Below are 15,510 nucleotides of genomic sequence, written 5' to 3'. Positions count from 1 at the left end.
TAGTGATGGTGGATGGTTTCCTACACCTGCATCACTGGTGTACTGAACTGAGCTTGGGGTGATATAATGTGGTGACTTCACTTGCTGCGAAGTGACTCTGTATAATAGTCCTGACATGATGCATATTATTGTTAAATAATAATTTCAAATGTTAAACACTGCCAAATGCAACTCAGATCTTTTACTTTTTGGTATGAAATGAAGAGCTTCCAACAGCACACTCAAATATAAATTACTATGTGGAAAACAAAGAGCCAGGAGAAGATCTTGCAGATGTTGCTGCAAGATTACAAGCTCATGCTAACTACTAGAAATAAAACAGAAAAAGGAGAAAATTCTTTTACTCCCAGGAAGATCCCATAGGAACAATTGAAATAACCAGCAGTTTAATTATTTCCTGAAATACCTGTCATTCGCTGTTTCTGAATTGTCATGTTTTCATTTGATTGAGAGCAAGCAGCAAAGTCAGTCCATGCAGTGTTTCCCTGCTGCACAGTGGTGGCACTTCCACATCCCAAACCGTGAGTGGGGAAGGAGAGTGCGGGTGCCAAACCCTCCTGAGCTGTGTGCAGGGAGGCCTGGAGGCTGTGTTCCAGCAAGCTGCTCTCCTGTCTGCAGAAGTGTAAGATGCAAAAAAGTGCATTGTTGGAATGCTGTGCTTGTTTCAGATGCAAGTGGAAAATTATAGACTTTAATGAAATACCTGATTTTTTTTCTTTTAACCAGTTTTATAAACTCAGATTGTTAAATATATTTAAAACATGATGACAAGTTAATAACTGTGTGTGGATTTGTCACATACAATTTTCAATCTAAACAGTTGTTTTCTCAAGCATAACATAGAGATTGATCTTTCTAATTGAGGATTACCTATCTTGAATCCAAAACTGTGGAGTAATGTTTCAACAGGCCTGTTGCCTCATCTAGAAAAAGAAAACGAATGCAGCCTGGTTTTAATTACAGATCTCTAAATAAAGAGTGTCTCTTGTAAAATCTCCTGTACTTTCTCTGGAAAAAAAGCATCTGGAACAACCTGATGCCAACCAATGAATCATTCTTTAAATAACATTAACTTACTGTGTGCTGGTGCCCTATAGTGTCTTTACAACTACCAAAAAAGAGGTTGTGGTCAGGCAGGGGTGAGCCCCTTCTCCCTGACAGCCAGTGACAGGACAGGAAGACATGGTCTTAAGATGTATCAGGGGAGGTTTAGGCTGCACATGAGAAGAAATTTCTTCACAGCAAGGCTGATTAAACATTGGAATGGGCTGCCCAGGGAGGTGGTGGAGTCTCTGTCCCTGGAGGTGTTTAAGGAAAGACTGGATGTAGCATTCATGCCATGGTCTAGGTGAGATGAGAGTATTCAGTCGTAGATTGGACTCAGTATCTCAGGCCTTGCCACCTGATTCATTGTGTGATCCTGTGATCTGCAGCTGGTTTATTGCTGTAGGTAAATTTGAAACTGAGAAGGTGTTTAAAGAATGAATGGTAGCTTCTGCAAGTGCTTGTGTGTCAGGCACTACATTGTGAGTGCATGGAAATTGAGATAAAGTTTAAAGCAGTAAGGAGGATCCATCAGAAAAGTACTTATTTGTATTTGTCAGATGTCTGGTGTGCATGTTATTCTCTGCTAGTGTAATTTTCAGAAATCAAATAATTTACTAGTTTGTACGGTTGATTTGGTGGTTCTGGGTGAACAATAATGTTAAATAATTTGACAGCTCTTCAAAGCTATTGAATTCAGATAGTGAAGCCCAGAAATTTCTTTCCTGGGGTGTGTTTTTCTTTTCACTTGGTTTCCTTTTCCTTCTGCCATCCCAAATGACATGATCTTTTTTCATCTGTTCCCACCTTTCTGTTAAATTTATGGTCTAGTCAGTGCATATGCTTTTGCCTGTGAGTAACATCACTCTTCTAGCTAATTCTGTTATCAGTAAGGAAATTGTTCACTCGAGTGTGATTACCTGTGTGCATAAATATGTGCAGGGCTGTGGCCTTAAATTGTGAGGTTTTTGAGTTGGGAAGTCAATCTGTTTCATTTGTCTGTAAAGTGTCTCCTATGCTTGAGACACCATGTACGGAGCATGGACTCGGAGAAACTGCTGGAGTAAATAATGCAAATGAACTTCTGTTTCTGAAGATCTGCTAATTAAGCAGCAATGGCAAGGAGCAAAACATTGAAACTTCTCTTGGTTTGTAGGATTGACCAATTTCCTTTGAGCTTTCTCTGAAGAAAACGTGTGCAGGCTGTGCAGAAGACGACTACGGGATGACAGGAAATTACAACAGCAGCAAGGTTTAAACAAGAACAGAAGGTCAGCAGGACAGTTCAGGCACTTGTATTAGGGAAGAGGCTGCAGAGCATTGGAAGAAGGGACTTTATTTCATATCCTGCTGGTAACCCCTGCTCTGACTTGCAGCTCTGGGGAGAGAGCATTCATGTTCCCTCTTCGGGAGCTCTGCAGGCTGGCTGTCAGTGAAAGGCTTGAAGCTGGCTCCTTGCTAAAAAGCCTTCAGTACACATAGTAAAGTTGTCATGGTCTGGTCAGCATTTATCTTTATGGGTGGTCAAGAGGTATAAAATGAAGCAGGCAGTTTCAGAGAAGGCTCTGTTATGTTGTGTGTACAAAAGTGTTGATATCATCATCTCTCATTTGGAAAATAGCTGCAATCAAATAGTGCCAGAAATTCCTGATCTAATGATATCTTAAAATTTTAATCAGAGTAGCTACAAAATCAGGAGAGACAGGGGACAAATAATGCCTTTGTGTTTGTTACAGAAGGGACTGGCATAAAGAGATTGTGGCAGTCAGCAGTACAAGGAGTTAACGCACTTGTGTTTTAACAGCACATAACATTTTATCTCAAAAAGCCCTATGGAATGGAAGCTCCCAGAAGACATAATATATTTTGATACTGTAATTTACCAGTGAAATTGGATGTGTTGTTTTCACCATCAACCCCAAATCTCTGGTTCTTTTTTTGCTTGTTTTATTAAAACTAATCTCTCATTTTATGCTGATAAATTTACTGTCATTAATTGCAAGTATAGTAACTTTTGCTGGTAATTAAACCTACTTTGTCTAGGCTGGTGCATCTGAACTGAACCCGCAGCAGACTTGCAGATTATTCTGGAGTATGCTGTGTCCTGCAGTCCCACTAAAGACCTGAGCTTTCTGATCTTATATCATTAAAAAAAGAAACCTAAAATTAGTCATTGTTCATGCATTTAGGTGATAATGTTTCTTGAAATTCGCTACAGCCATAAGCTTTATCACCATGAAATCTCCGAGGAGGACATTCTGTTCCTCCGTCAGCAGATTTGGGATCATCTCCTGAAACTGCCAACACCAGTCTTGGCACAGGCTGCAGAATTTCACATATTGTAACCCAGATGAATTACCCTGTACTTGCGCTTTGTTACAACGTGCAAACAGATCTGAGTCACTCAGGAAGAGAAGTTTACCATGGCCAGGTTTTTCCACATCCTTGCACCAAGTGCTCCGGCCTGGCTCGGAGCGCTGCTGGGGCGCGCGGTGTGTGCCGAGGTGCCGCTGCTCGCTGTCCGGCCGGGCTACCCCGTGCCCGTGCCTTTGCCCGTGCCCGTGCTTGTCCCTGTGCCCGTCCCTGTGCCCGTGCCCGTGCGTGGCCATCGCGGCCGCAGGCCGGCGTGCCCGGCGTGCCGGAGCAGGCAGGCGGCCGGGAGCCGGGAGCACGCTTCCTGTCTGTCCGCGGAGAAGGCAGCCACGTGCCTGCCTTTTGCAGAGCTGCTTCCAAGGTGCTCGGGAAACGTCAGGGTTGCTCCGAGGAATACTGTTAGTTGTTTCTGTACCCCAGCTCCTCCTAATAGATTGTGCAGATTATGCAGACTTTATCACTCTGTGTTGGAATGCACGTTCTCAGTCTCTTTTCCTCCTGTGGCCTGTGGATGTTACTGTAGTGTGCTTATGATTCTGATTTTGGGGTGACTGAACATGGGTAAGAAAGTCCATAAATCCTTGGAGCATGTGCATTAATAAAAACTTTTCTCTTCACAGGTTTTGCTGTGGTATATTTTGTCATTATGAGATGTCGTCTACCAGTGCTTCATTTGTGCAAATTAAATTTGATGACTTGCAGTTTTTTGAGAACTGCGGCGGAGGGAGTTTTGGGAGTGTCTACCGAGCCCGATGGATTTCTCAGGACAAGGAGGTGGCAGTAAAGAAGCTGCTCAAAATAGAAAAAGAGGTAAAAGTTTACTTTTCATTCACTTTGTCTGCTGTGCTAACAACAGAAATTCTTTTCTAGTGTTTTTAATCCTCTAGGTAGTGCAGGCAAACTACATTGGGATTTTTGTTTGTTTAATTACAAAACTCTGTAAGCGATGATGCTGCAGTAAGGACATAATGAGCAGTCCAACCCTTCACTCTTTTTGCCCACTTTTTTTGTTTTGCAATTCTCCTCTACCTGGCCCTGAGGAGTGCTTGCTGCACCTGTGGAGCTACTAATTTCCTGTTGATACTACCAGTATGTTGCTAGATAGGAAGTGTCCCTATCATTACCTGATTCCATTTTGTCCTCTTGACGTCTGTTCTGTGGTTCACATATCTATGTTCACTACAGGCTTGGAGTTGTCTCTTCCCTGCCTGATGAAGATTTTGATCTAGGGCTCCACTAACTCCTAGTTAGTCATAGCCACATAGTCGTAGCTTGGTTTTGCAGTGAGGTAGTTTTAACCCTCACTGTTCTACCAGTCTCCTTCCCTTGGGGCATCTTGTGACCTGGAAGGGCGGATGAGTCCTTGGCAATCCTGGGGGAAATGGCAGAATTAGCTAAGGGCACCTTTACCAGCTAAAGGTGCTTGTTATTTGTTTTTTCTTTCAAAGCTTTTTAAATTTGCCTGAAAGTCCTTTTGACCCCTCAGCTTTGTACAGTTTCAGCAGAGGTGTGGTGTATGTGGTCCTCACAGTGCTCCAGTCTGCCTGCTGGTCAGCACCAGTGATGGAGCAGTGAGCACAGCCCAGTGTAGTGATGGACAGCAGAGTTACTGGGCTGTTGTTCCATCCTGACTAGATGTCATTTGTATACAATCCCTCAGACTGTTGTAGGAAGACAGTTACAAGCTGGAGGACAGCAGAGCAGTGCTAGGCATGATAGACTTAGTAAGTAATCAGACACCAAAGTTCATCCACTGAGGCAGAAGCTGAGCTGCCATGATTGTGTCATGCTTGGTGATGTAATTAGCATGTTTGATCATGATTAAGCATGTTGCTGTCTAAAATAATGTAAAAGGATCTCAAGATTTTCCTAGGACAATGGAAGATTTATACATTCTGTCCAATGTCAGTTTGTGGTGTTCTCTTTATTCCTACTATTTGTTAATATCAAAAGATAAATGAAAAGTAAAATTTGAGCTATGCAGTATCAGTAATGTGCTCCTTAAAAATAACCTGGTTGGCAGATCTCAGTGAAATACCCTTATTGAACATGTGTTTTTCTGAAGGAGTTACCTGCATGTGTGCTAGACCTGTTGTTATGTACTTTAAACATTTTTGAAAGTAAATTTAAGAACAATATTACTATGTTTTGTGATGGCATAAAACTTAATGGAATGGGAAAGGATGGAGGAAGGAAAATCCTGTGTATTACTTGACACAGTTGGACCATTCAGCAGAAATACATTTTTTTAAGACAGTGCAACACAAAGTTCAGCTTGGAGTAGCAAGGAGCACAGGTTGTATAGTAGGAAAAAAACCCATATGCCAGAAAGAGCTTATTATAGTGTAAGGATTTATTTAGGGATTAATGAAGACTTGCAGCTCAGTAAGAGCTCATATCATGGTGCAGTTAGGCAAATTTGGTTAATTGTTTGGCATATGCAAATCAGGATAAAGTAATTTGGGTGTGCTTTATCTTGTTAAAACCAGGTGTGCTTTATCTTGTTATGTAGCACTGGGAAAATTGTTGTTAGGCATGTGTGGTTCTGTTCTGTTTAAAAGAGTGTCAATGAACTGTAAGACCGCCCAAGGGAATCTGCAAAACACCAAGTGGAAAGTTGGTGAGAGTGGGGGTATCAAGAGGGATGAATATCATCCATCAGGATGAGTTGACAGAAGGGGAGCAAGTGCCTTCCATCACAAATTTGTTTATTTTTCTTTGGACTGGTTATAATTTGCAACTTAAACTAAATCAGACAGGTTATGGGAACATTGGTATGGGCACTTTCTCTTGAAAGTTTTCTGGAAAGGCGGTGGAGAGGCAAGTGGTGATGCCTTAAATAACTCTGACAAGCTTTGGCAGAACTTTTCTGTCAACAACCTTAGAGAATTAAAAAGTAAGAGCTTATATACAAACATTGCATTTTCATATGGAGAAAATGATGGGATAGTTTAATCTAGTGCATAAAGTTATTGCAGGAACTAGTGCTTGGAATCTGTAGCCAGAAAAATTAGAATGGAAAGAAAAGCACAAATTATTGGGAGCGAGGATGAGTAACACTTGGCACAGACTACAAATGAAAGCAGTGAAGATGAAGGATCCTTTTCATCTGTCTTCTCATTGAGATGTCTTTTTAGACAATTGTTTTTGTCAAGTTGTTGAGCTCAACACAGGAGCATTTTGCTGACGTATAGTGGCCTGTGCTGTACCAGAGGCCAGCTTGGTGGCCAAAAGGTCTTCTGACCCTAATGACCCTCACATCTTTACATATGTAGCATCTTCATCTGTCGTGATGGCAATAATGAATGTCTGTGGCTGGACTGCACTGAAGTCATGGTGACTTAATGACTCTTCTGATATCAATACAAAAATAACTTGCTGTAACTCTGGTGTATCTGTGTTTAGTAGGTGTTTGGATGTGTTTAGTCCAGAAAACTAATTATTCTGTGCATTTGGACAGTGCTCTCAGGCACTCTTGGGGATGGTCCTGTGTGGGGCTGACAGTTGGATTTGATGATCTTTGTGGGTCCCTTCTAGCTTGGCGTAATCTGAGATTCTACTCTTTCTAGTTTATTTGGAAGGAAGTGTCCTTTTATCTCCATGACTGCATGTCTTGTATTTCTGTTAACTGCTGCCAATAATCCATAACAACTGATTAAAGGGAAAACATGGGAGAGTTGTGAAAAACTTGCTCAGAGGCATTTCATGCTAGCCAAGTCCAAGGGAGCAAGCCAAGTCAATAGAGCTATGGTATCATTCTGCAAATATGTTGTATCTATGTGTCATTTTATTAAACAAGCCAATCACAACCAGTAAAGATCGTGGAGGTTTTATATTAGCCCAGGGACTATCAAGTTCTAACATGTGAAGCAAAGCAAGTTTTGTTCCAGCATCGCATATTAGAATATGTGCTTAGAAAAACTTAAAAATACTTGGAAGAGTGTTGCTTAAACAGATTGCTTTGAAACTCTTTGAAATCTGAGAAATACCTCTGCAAGGCATTAACTTTTTTATGCAGGCAGTAAAACACAACTTTATGGGAAGAGATGTGTGTATATGTGAAAAAATACACCTGAACAGGTCTGCTAGGAAAAATATATATTTGCTGCAAGGTCTTGGTTAGAATATCGACGTGATACTGGGCAAGAATTGTGCTGATTAAGTACAACATAGGAATGTAGCCTGAGTGATTAAATAGCAGCAAAACAAAAATTAAGTTGCCATTTTACTATCTAGTACAACCACTACAGTGGTTATAGGTTTAAAGTAGGGAACAGGAGTTCCTAGTGAATTGTTTTATAGAAAATTAAGCTGTCAGTGTGATGTTTATGATGCATGTGGCAGAGTAGAAATGCCTCCTGTAGCAGGATCAGTCCTTTTGTCCTGAGTGATAATTGTGTCCACTCATTGAAGAAAATTGCACATCTACCACTCCACTCCAGAAGTTATTTGGTATTTTTGTGAGGGATTTATATGAATTATTAGATAAACCCATAATTTGGCTCCCACTGAAATGAGTGGGAGAGACTGAGGCCAGGGGCCTTCTTCTGCAAATTGCTAGCAGTTCTTTTGACTCCATTATCTTGAGCAGATAACTGCTGGATTGAAGTGTTACAAATGTTGTTTTATGCCTTGCCACGACTGCTTTTCACTGAAGAGCACTCACCTCCTTTGATTGCCCATCTCTGAAGTTTACCTGTTATTTGTCATTGCTTTTGAGGGCTTGGCTTTTGGTGGCAGTTTGCTGGCAGCTGGTTCTTCTTGGTATGGTTCTTCACCAGGAGGTTTATTACTGCTGGAATTTCACCTGAAATTTGAATTTAATTTTAATACCACAGGTCTTTGAAAGTACTCCATGGTCCATAAGCTGTCTCCATGCTATTGATGGGCAGCAGTATTGCTTCAGCTTTTACAACCAGGGTACTTGGGTACAGGATTTCTTGATTTCATGCAGAACATATGTTCCTGGACTTCTTCAAAATGCTGGCAGTGGTCTGTGCAAACTGCAGGAGAGTGGTGGAAAAAAATCCAGTAAAACGGAATTGTAATCTTACTGGGCAATACTTAAATATTTCTGGTGAACTAACAGAACTAACTTGTGGATAGAAGAAGTTAAATTGAGCAGCGTTAACTATGCATGCCTTGTTCAGTCGTGTCTGTGCTGCATTTGAGTTTTATGAGACTCAAAAATAAAGACATGCTTTCTCTGTTTTTGTTGCTGTATTGCCTGGAGTCTGACTGCCATGGAAGTTAATTTTATATTGTCAGGGTTTCTTGTATGTAATACGTGTGTTGTAAGCTTTGGGGGATATTTTATTGTTTTATAAAAATTTTCATATGGCATATAATGCAGCTTGTTCACTTTTTTTATTTTTATGATCCACTTCTGGAATGGGCTGTCCAGAAGGCATAGATTGGGCTTGTACCTTCTGAAGGGGATGAGTTAAGTATAATCACATGCATGTCACTGGACTTACCTCATTCATGTTTGTAGTGCTAAAAGAGAGCATGTGATAATTTTTATGTGGGTCATGAGAGTAAGGACTGGCAATGATTTGCAACAGTAACAAGAGAAAAACAACAGAGTAAAAGCAAAACAAAACAAACTGAAATTGATGCTTTAGCCCTGACAGGACTAAAAATAGTAGATGTTCTTTTTCTTTGTAGTTTGTAGCTGGTATGGGTGCTCTGGTGCCAGCCTAGAATGACTCTCCACACTGGGTCCTGGCTGTAAGGAAGGGAAATTTTGTTGCTCTATTAATATTTTGTTAGCTCTTTCTAGGAGCTTCTACTCCCTTACCTCTCTCAGGTCTGAGTCAGCAAGTATTGAGAGTAATGAACACTGAGAGAGGACTCAGAGTGTGTACTGTATGAAATTACTGCAGGGTGTAGGAATCTAATATATGAACTTTCCAGGGATATCTGCACCTATACTGAAAAATTACAAAGTTCACAATAACTGATCTTATAGGAACCCATCCAGCCCCATATTCATTGAAAGAAAAACAGAATCACAGAATCAACTAGATTAGATGAGACCTTTTAAATCATCAAATCCAATCTGTGACCAAACACCACCTTGTCACCTAGACCATGGCATTGACTCCACATCTGGTGTTTCCTGAAATACCTCCAGGGGTGGTGATTCCATCACCTCCCTCCATGGGTGGTGAGCTCAGTCACGCTTCCTGTGCTCAGTCACGCTTCCTGTGAAAAACTTCTTCCTGATGTCCAGCTTAAACCTTCTCTGGTGCAGTTTAAGTCTCTGTCCTCTTGTCCTATTGCTGATTGCTGGGAGAAGAGACTGACCTTCAGCTGGCTACAACCTCTTTTCAGGTTTACTTCTATGTAGTGTTAGCTGCTAAAAGGAGATAAAACTGTATTTACTATACAAGAGGAATGTCTTAAAATGTCTTAGTTTCTGTTTTACAGAGTTATTTTGCAAGGTTTTCTGTTTAGGTTTTATAAATATATTTTGGTAAAGGAATTGGCTTAGAGCACTCCTCTTGGTGCTGACTAGGGTATTCTCAAAAGGTATCAAGAGGATACTTAGCACCCTTGATAGACTGGAAGTTGTCAAAATTGCTTCAGATGCTCCAGCTGTTCTGTATTCTGTATCTTGCAGAATAAATCATTTTGGGTAGGACAGACTTCTGCAATGAATCTGACTGATTCTTTATTTGCCTATTCTTGGCTTTCATTCAAGGAGTAATTTTCTGGAGGACTTTATTTTCTAAATGAATGTTATATTTCCAGGAATCAAGAAAGTCACTGCATGAGATTTTGTTAGTGGATGCTTTGGATATGACTGTGTTATGTCATGGCATATGTGTTTGCAACCAAAACATTGTCCAAACCCCATATTTGGGAGACACCAGTATAATGAAAGATGCCAGAATACAATTATTCTTGCCTAGAGCAGGCTTTAGTTTCATTTTGTCTGTTTTAAGAAACTTCATTCCTGTGTCTCTCCCTCCTAAAACAATCTTGGAAACACAGGAATCAGAGATAGAAAGGAATTTGTCAGTATTTTGCTACATTTTATTGTAGTGGATTTTTTTACTCATGAATTTAAACATTTTTATACCAACTTTTTCATTAAATGAGTAATAACTTGTGAATTGCCTCATATAAATAGTGAGTATTTGTAGTACAAGTTGTGTGGTTTGGTGCTTTTTTTTGACTAACTTAATTTGAGATTCTTACACTGGCTTGTATATGCATGGTTTTTTAAATCAAGCCAACTTTGGGGTTAATTTGATATGGATATCAGCTTCAGTGAAACTGATGTGTCAGGGCCCACACTGGCAGTATATGGCTTCAAAAGTTATTTTGAATCAGTTGAGACATAATAACTGTCAGTGGTGCAGACCACTGGATTTTGTACTAAAATTGTAAAGGGGCAAGTGCACGTCCTCTTGACTGGTGGCCAGTGTTGAACAGCTGCTACAGAAACAAATTTGATTAACAGATAAATTGTTAAGCTAAGATGCACCAGATATGTCTATTGCTTCCTTTTGCTTGTCTTTTGAATTGCCTTAAACTTTGTCAGGGAGAATTGAAGTGACCTTGCATGTGCTGCTCATTAGGAATATAGGTACAGCTTCCTTAGCTTGGTTGAGTCACAGGAAATTACTGTGTGCCTGACCCTGGGTTAGGAATATCTCTAGGATATCTCTTTTATCTCAGTTATCTCCAGTTGGTCTTCAATTTCAGTGGTTTGTTTTGGGGTTGTTTATTTCAGAAGGTGCAATATCTGCAAGTGAACAAGTTTTTATGCTGGTTTCCTATAAATTATGAATAAATGTTGTTTAGAATAAGGAGAAAATATCTGATTGTTTAGAAAGCACTCTTTCTTGTCCTCTTTTCTGTCCATGACGTGCAGGATATGTCCACAACATTAGAATATTATTAAATATTCTTTACTTTTGTAATTAATTTAATTCCATTGCATATTGTCATAAAAATTATTCTGTCAGTTGCAAGTTTTTGTTTGACAGTGGGCTGTTTACATTTCCAGTAGATATTTAGTTGCAATTAAGGGCATTTTTCCTAGGGTGATTTATTTTGTTTGCTTGCTTGTTTCTTTATTTTGGGATTTTTCTGTGTGGGTTTTTTGCCTTTTTTAAAATTTTATTTTTAATTTTTCTCTAGATATGTTTCTTCTGTTTCAGTCTTCTTTTTGCGTGCACTCAGTTGTAACTTATAATTTGGAAGAGAGGTTGTGTTGCTTATTTTTTTATGCCAGCAACCCTTGACATCAAATGGCAGCTCTTCTGTTTCCCCTCCCACGACATTTTCTGACCCTGAGCTTCTGTTGAAGTGATTAACTGCAAAATGGTATTTTTGGGTATTTAAGCTGTCCTGAAGCTTTGCTGTGGAAATCTCATGGATACAGAAGAAATCCTTTTTTCTCAAAGTGCTGTTTTAGGCTGTCGCAGGCTCAAGCAATTGAGGATTGGTTCAAGTTAGACTTATGTAGACATTTATTTAACTATATGGTTTTCTTAAAACAGTGTTACAAGTAGAAAATCACAATGACAGGTGAGTGGTAATTTGAGAGATGATAAGGAATTGCATGTTTGAGTTTTATGTGCTTTGAGGGGACAGCTGACAATTTACATGACCCACATGGAAATCTGTTGGTGTTGCAATTCCTGGGGATGCTGATTAAATAGCTTGCACTGACTTGCAGCATACAGAGTGACAAATTGTTTCTGATGATCCCAGAGTAGCTCTTGAGGTGAGAGGAAGTACTGTTTCAATCTGACAGGATTTCTAAGTTGTTGCGCGCCTGTGTGATGGTTCAGATGAAGTCAGAGACCTGTGCTGGAGTTGATGTGATCTGAGTCTGGGCCCATTCATCTCCTGGAGGCTGTTTTCCACAGGAGTATTCAAAGCTGAGCATGGGGGCTGCAGTCTCTTTCTGGGTCCCCAAACAACCCGGCACACTCATGGTGGCAATGGAATTTGGAACAACGTGTTTTGTGCTTTTAAGAGGGCAATAAAATGCTCTATGGAACTACATAGGCCCTACTTTACTTCCCTTTTTTTTTGTTGTTTCTTAGTCCTTAATTTTAAACTGGCTGCATGTGAGTTGTGTAAGGGTCTGGAGAACAAGATTTCTCTGAAAACAGAGTTGAAGAAAAGGGAAAATATGTCTTAACTTGGATGCAAGCATCAAAATCAGTCTTTTTAATTGTAATTAAACAACTAAGACTGTAAAAGTTATTTCATATTTACCTATTTCCACTCACTAAGGTGCTGATAGAGAAAGTTTCCTTTTTAAGAGGACAGTATAAACAGTCACAGGGAAATATTCAGATGTGTTTATGTTAGCTGGAGGCTGCAGAGGAGCCCAGAGAACAGCTTCAGCATTAACTCTTTCTCTTATACTCAGTTAATTGTACTCACACACCAGGGAGATGAGGCCAGCAAGGGCAAACACAGAGCTGTGCTTCTGACCCAACTGCCTCCAAACTGCCCTGTTTATATTTTTAAATGTTTCATCTGTTGCAATTCAGCCACTGGGGAAGAATCCTAGTTGCAAATACATGTTTGTTTATTAGACTAATGTTTAGAGAACCTGCATTCTGCGTAATTTCTATTTAAGAAAGCCAGCTCCACAGGGAAACTGGGTGTCTTGCACACAGGAGGGGCCCCTATGGGTGTACCTCTTTGGCACAACAGGGCCTGGCCCTTGGATGTCATTGAAGGGGAACAGTGCCACACACTTACCCACTTATCTTCTGCCTCTGGTTGCTTATTTTTTTTACTCCAAAACTCCTGAAAATTGAGGTTCCTAGTGGCTAAATGGTGGAGGCAAGGGAGAAAAAAAAATGTGTTAGGATATACATGACTGACCAAATAGCTGTGGGTTTTGGGTATTGGGCGCCTGATTTACCAGTAGCCACATCAAAAATAAGCATGGGTGGTAAAATCCCTTGAGCTGTTTTAGGAGAAGTGAGGAAGCTCTTGGTAGACAGCAGAAGATGAGATGCAGTTGCTTGTACCAAGTTGCTCTTGGAAGGTGGGATAGCCAGAAGACAGGCGTGCAGGCTGGGCGGGTGGCAGCCTTTTAGTGAAAGCTGAGGCACTCTGCAAATTGTTATCTGGCAGAGGTAGCATAGGAGAGATGAGTAGATTGTTCTGGAAACTTGCTAAAATCAACTAGTAGTTGCACCTTGGAGCAGATGAGTGACATTTACTGAGAGGTTATCTTTTCCTCTTGGAAGGATTTTACAGCTGAGAAAGTGTCATGTGTACCCATGTGAAATTAGAGGGGGGAGAAGGTGCAGAAATTACTTCTTGTCTAATCTTGTAACATCTCTAATTTTAGTAATGTTAGATGCATTTGAGGCAAACCTTTGAAACATGAAGGCTTATAAGTAGTGATTGGTGGATTTCCATCTTTGTGAACTGTGTACTTTTAATCTCCTAAACAAAGGAAAAGGCTTTTTGACTTCCCTGTGATATGTCTCTGTATGCTGAGGGTGTTGTGTGTGGTATAAGTATGGAGCAACAGATGGCTACAATTTGGAGATGTTGAATTCCTCTTTCTTTTGGATGTTGCCTTGCTGTTACCCCTGTAAGAGTTTGTGAGAGCCCTAAAGGCAAATGCAGGATCCAGATCCCACTCAAAAGGACCACGCATTTTGGAGTTCTGCTCTTAACTTTTGGGTCCTCAGTTGTTTTTGTATTTGTACCAAAGTCTTTATTGTAAAGTCGTCTCTCCAAGCCAGTGTCTCATCTGTCCTGTGCAGAAGTTGGCAGTACTGTGGTTTCTGGCACTGTGCTCCGAGTGGTTTACTCTGTTCCCATTGCAGACCGATTCCCTGTAAATGCTATAATTCTGGAAGGAGTCCTGCAATTTTTCACTGACTGGGAATAAAGTTCAGTCCTCCTAGGATCAACAAGCGTTCTGTTTTTACTTGATAAATTTAAAACCTGCATTTAAGAAATCTCGTGCCTTTTCACTCGTGTGATTCTGCGCTATACTGTGAGAAGCAGGATATTCACTGCCTGTTACAGCTGTTAGTGAGATGAATGTGAAGTAACAGCACTAACAGGGTGCCTGACTCAAGAAATTCAGGCCGAGTGACACTTGATTCTGTAGCAACATTGGCATCAGCTGTTAGCTCTGGTGACATGGTCATTGCCTTGAAACTGTGACCCGAGCTCCCTTTTTGAGAAATGAAGAACCTGCAAGCCCACTTCAAAGCCCAGGGCAGCTGCTTTGTTTGCCTTTTAAAAATCTGTATTTCTGCCTTTTTGCTTGGTCAATGTTTAGAACCATTTAAAAAGTAAATGTGACATGGGGACTGAGATCCTGCAGCTAGAGCTCCTCTATAATTACATATTCAAGCACAGCCACACAAAGGGAAATGAGAGTCCCTTTTCCTTTATGTACCGTATTTCAGCTTTCCCTTAGGTTTAAATTGGCGTTTTGGGCTATGCTCGCTTGAGCCACTGAAGAGCTTATCAGAAAAAGAAGGAAACAGGGGGAGGGAAAGAAAGATAGATTTCCAAATGACAAGCGTTTGAATAGTCAGAGTTCAATCCCTAAAACAAAAAGTGGAATCTTTTTTTTTTCTAAATAATGTGCTTTACAGTCTCACCTCTCATCTTGAGAAACATAAAAGAGCAAGTAAAAGAGATGACCCAAATCACAGAGTCCTTTGAAAGGAGAAATTCAGCTGTTTTGAACACTTACAATCAAAGGAAGTGGTTTCCCTAATTACATGAACTATGTGAAAGCTCTCAGAATAGCTCTTCCACCCCAGGATTCCTTGCACTTTAGAAGTTTGCATAAAAGCTCACATGGAGAATCAGATGCAAAGTGTTTGATTCAAATTTTATTAGGCAGAAGTGAGCATACATTCCTATCTCTGGGTTTGACAGCTGCTTGGGTTTGGACCACAAGCCTGGGTTTGATGGATTTCTGTCCTATACTTAAATCTTTCACTCTTCAGGTTCTCTGGTGAGACACCCCTATCGAGAAAAGTAGAATTGAAAAAATGGAGAAAGGATAGAGGGATTTCTTTGTGAGCTTTCAGTTGAGGATTCTTCACCCTGATTAGGCTGTTCATTGTT

General features: G+C 40.4%; 1 protein-coding gene across 2 annotated transcripts in view; it reads left to right on the top strand.

Annotated features, from left to right (window-relative positions):
* Positions 1–15,510, top strand: part of MAP3K20 (mitogen-activated protein kinase kinase kinase 20) — an 89,881-nt gene that overhangs the window by 2,694 nt on the left and 71,677 nt on the right. Inside the window, exon 2 of one of the 2 annotated variants that reach the window (XM_054277851.1) lies at positions 4,038–4,227. In XM_054277851.1, the coding sequence (XP_054133826.1) occupies positions 4,069–4,227 (159 nt within the window). In that variant the 5' untranslated portion in view covers positions 4,038–4,068. Of the gene's footprint in view, positions 1–4,037; positions 4,228–15,510 lie in introns of those variants that run through there. The other variant, XM_054277852.1, reaches the window with a different exon arrangement.

This window comes from Melozone crissalis, unplaced genomic scaffold (genome assembly GCF_028551555.1).
Source record: "Melozone crissalis strain CALT ecotype California unplaced genomic scaffold, PUWL_Pcris_2 ptg000023l_1, whole genome shotgun sequence".
Classification (NCBI taxonomy): Eukaryota; Metazoa; Chordata; class Aves; order Passeriformes; family Passerellidae; genus Melozone; species Melozone crissalis.
Note: the sequence above shows the minus strand (reverse complement) of the source record. Positions and strands in the feature narration are given on the sequence as shown.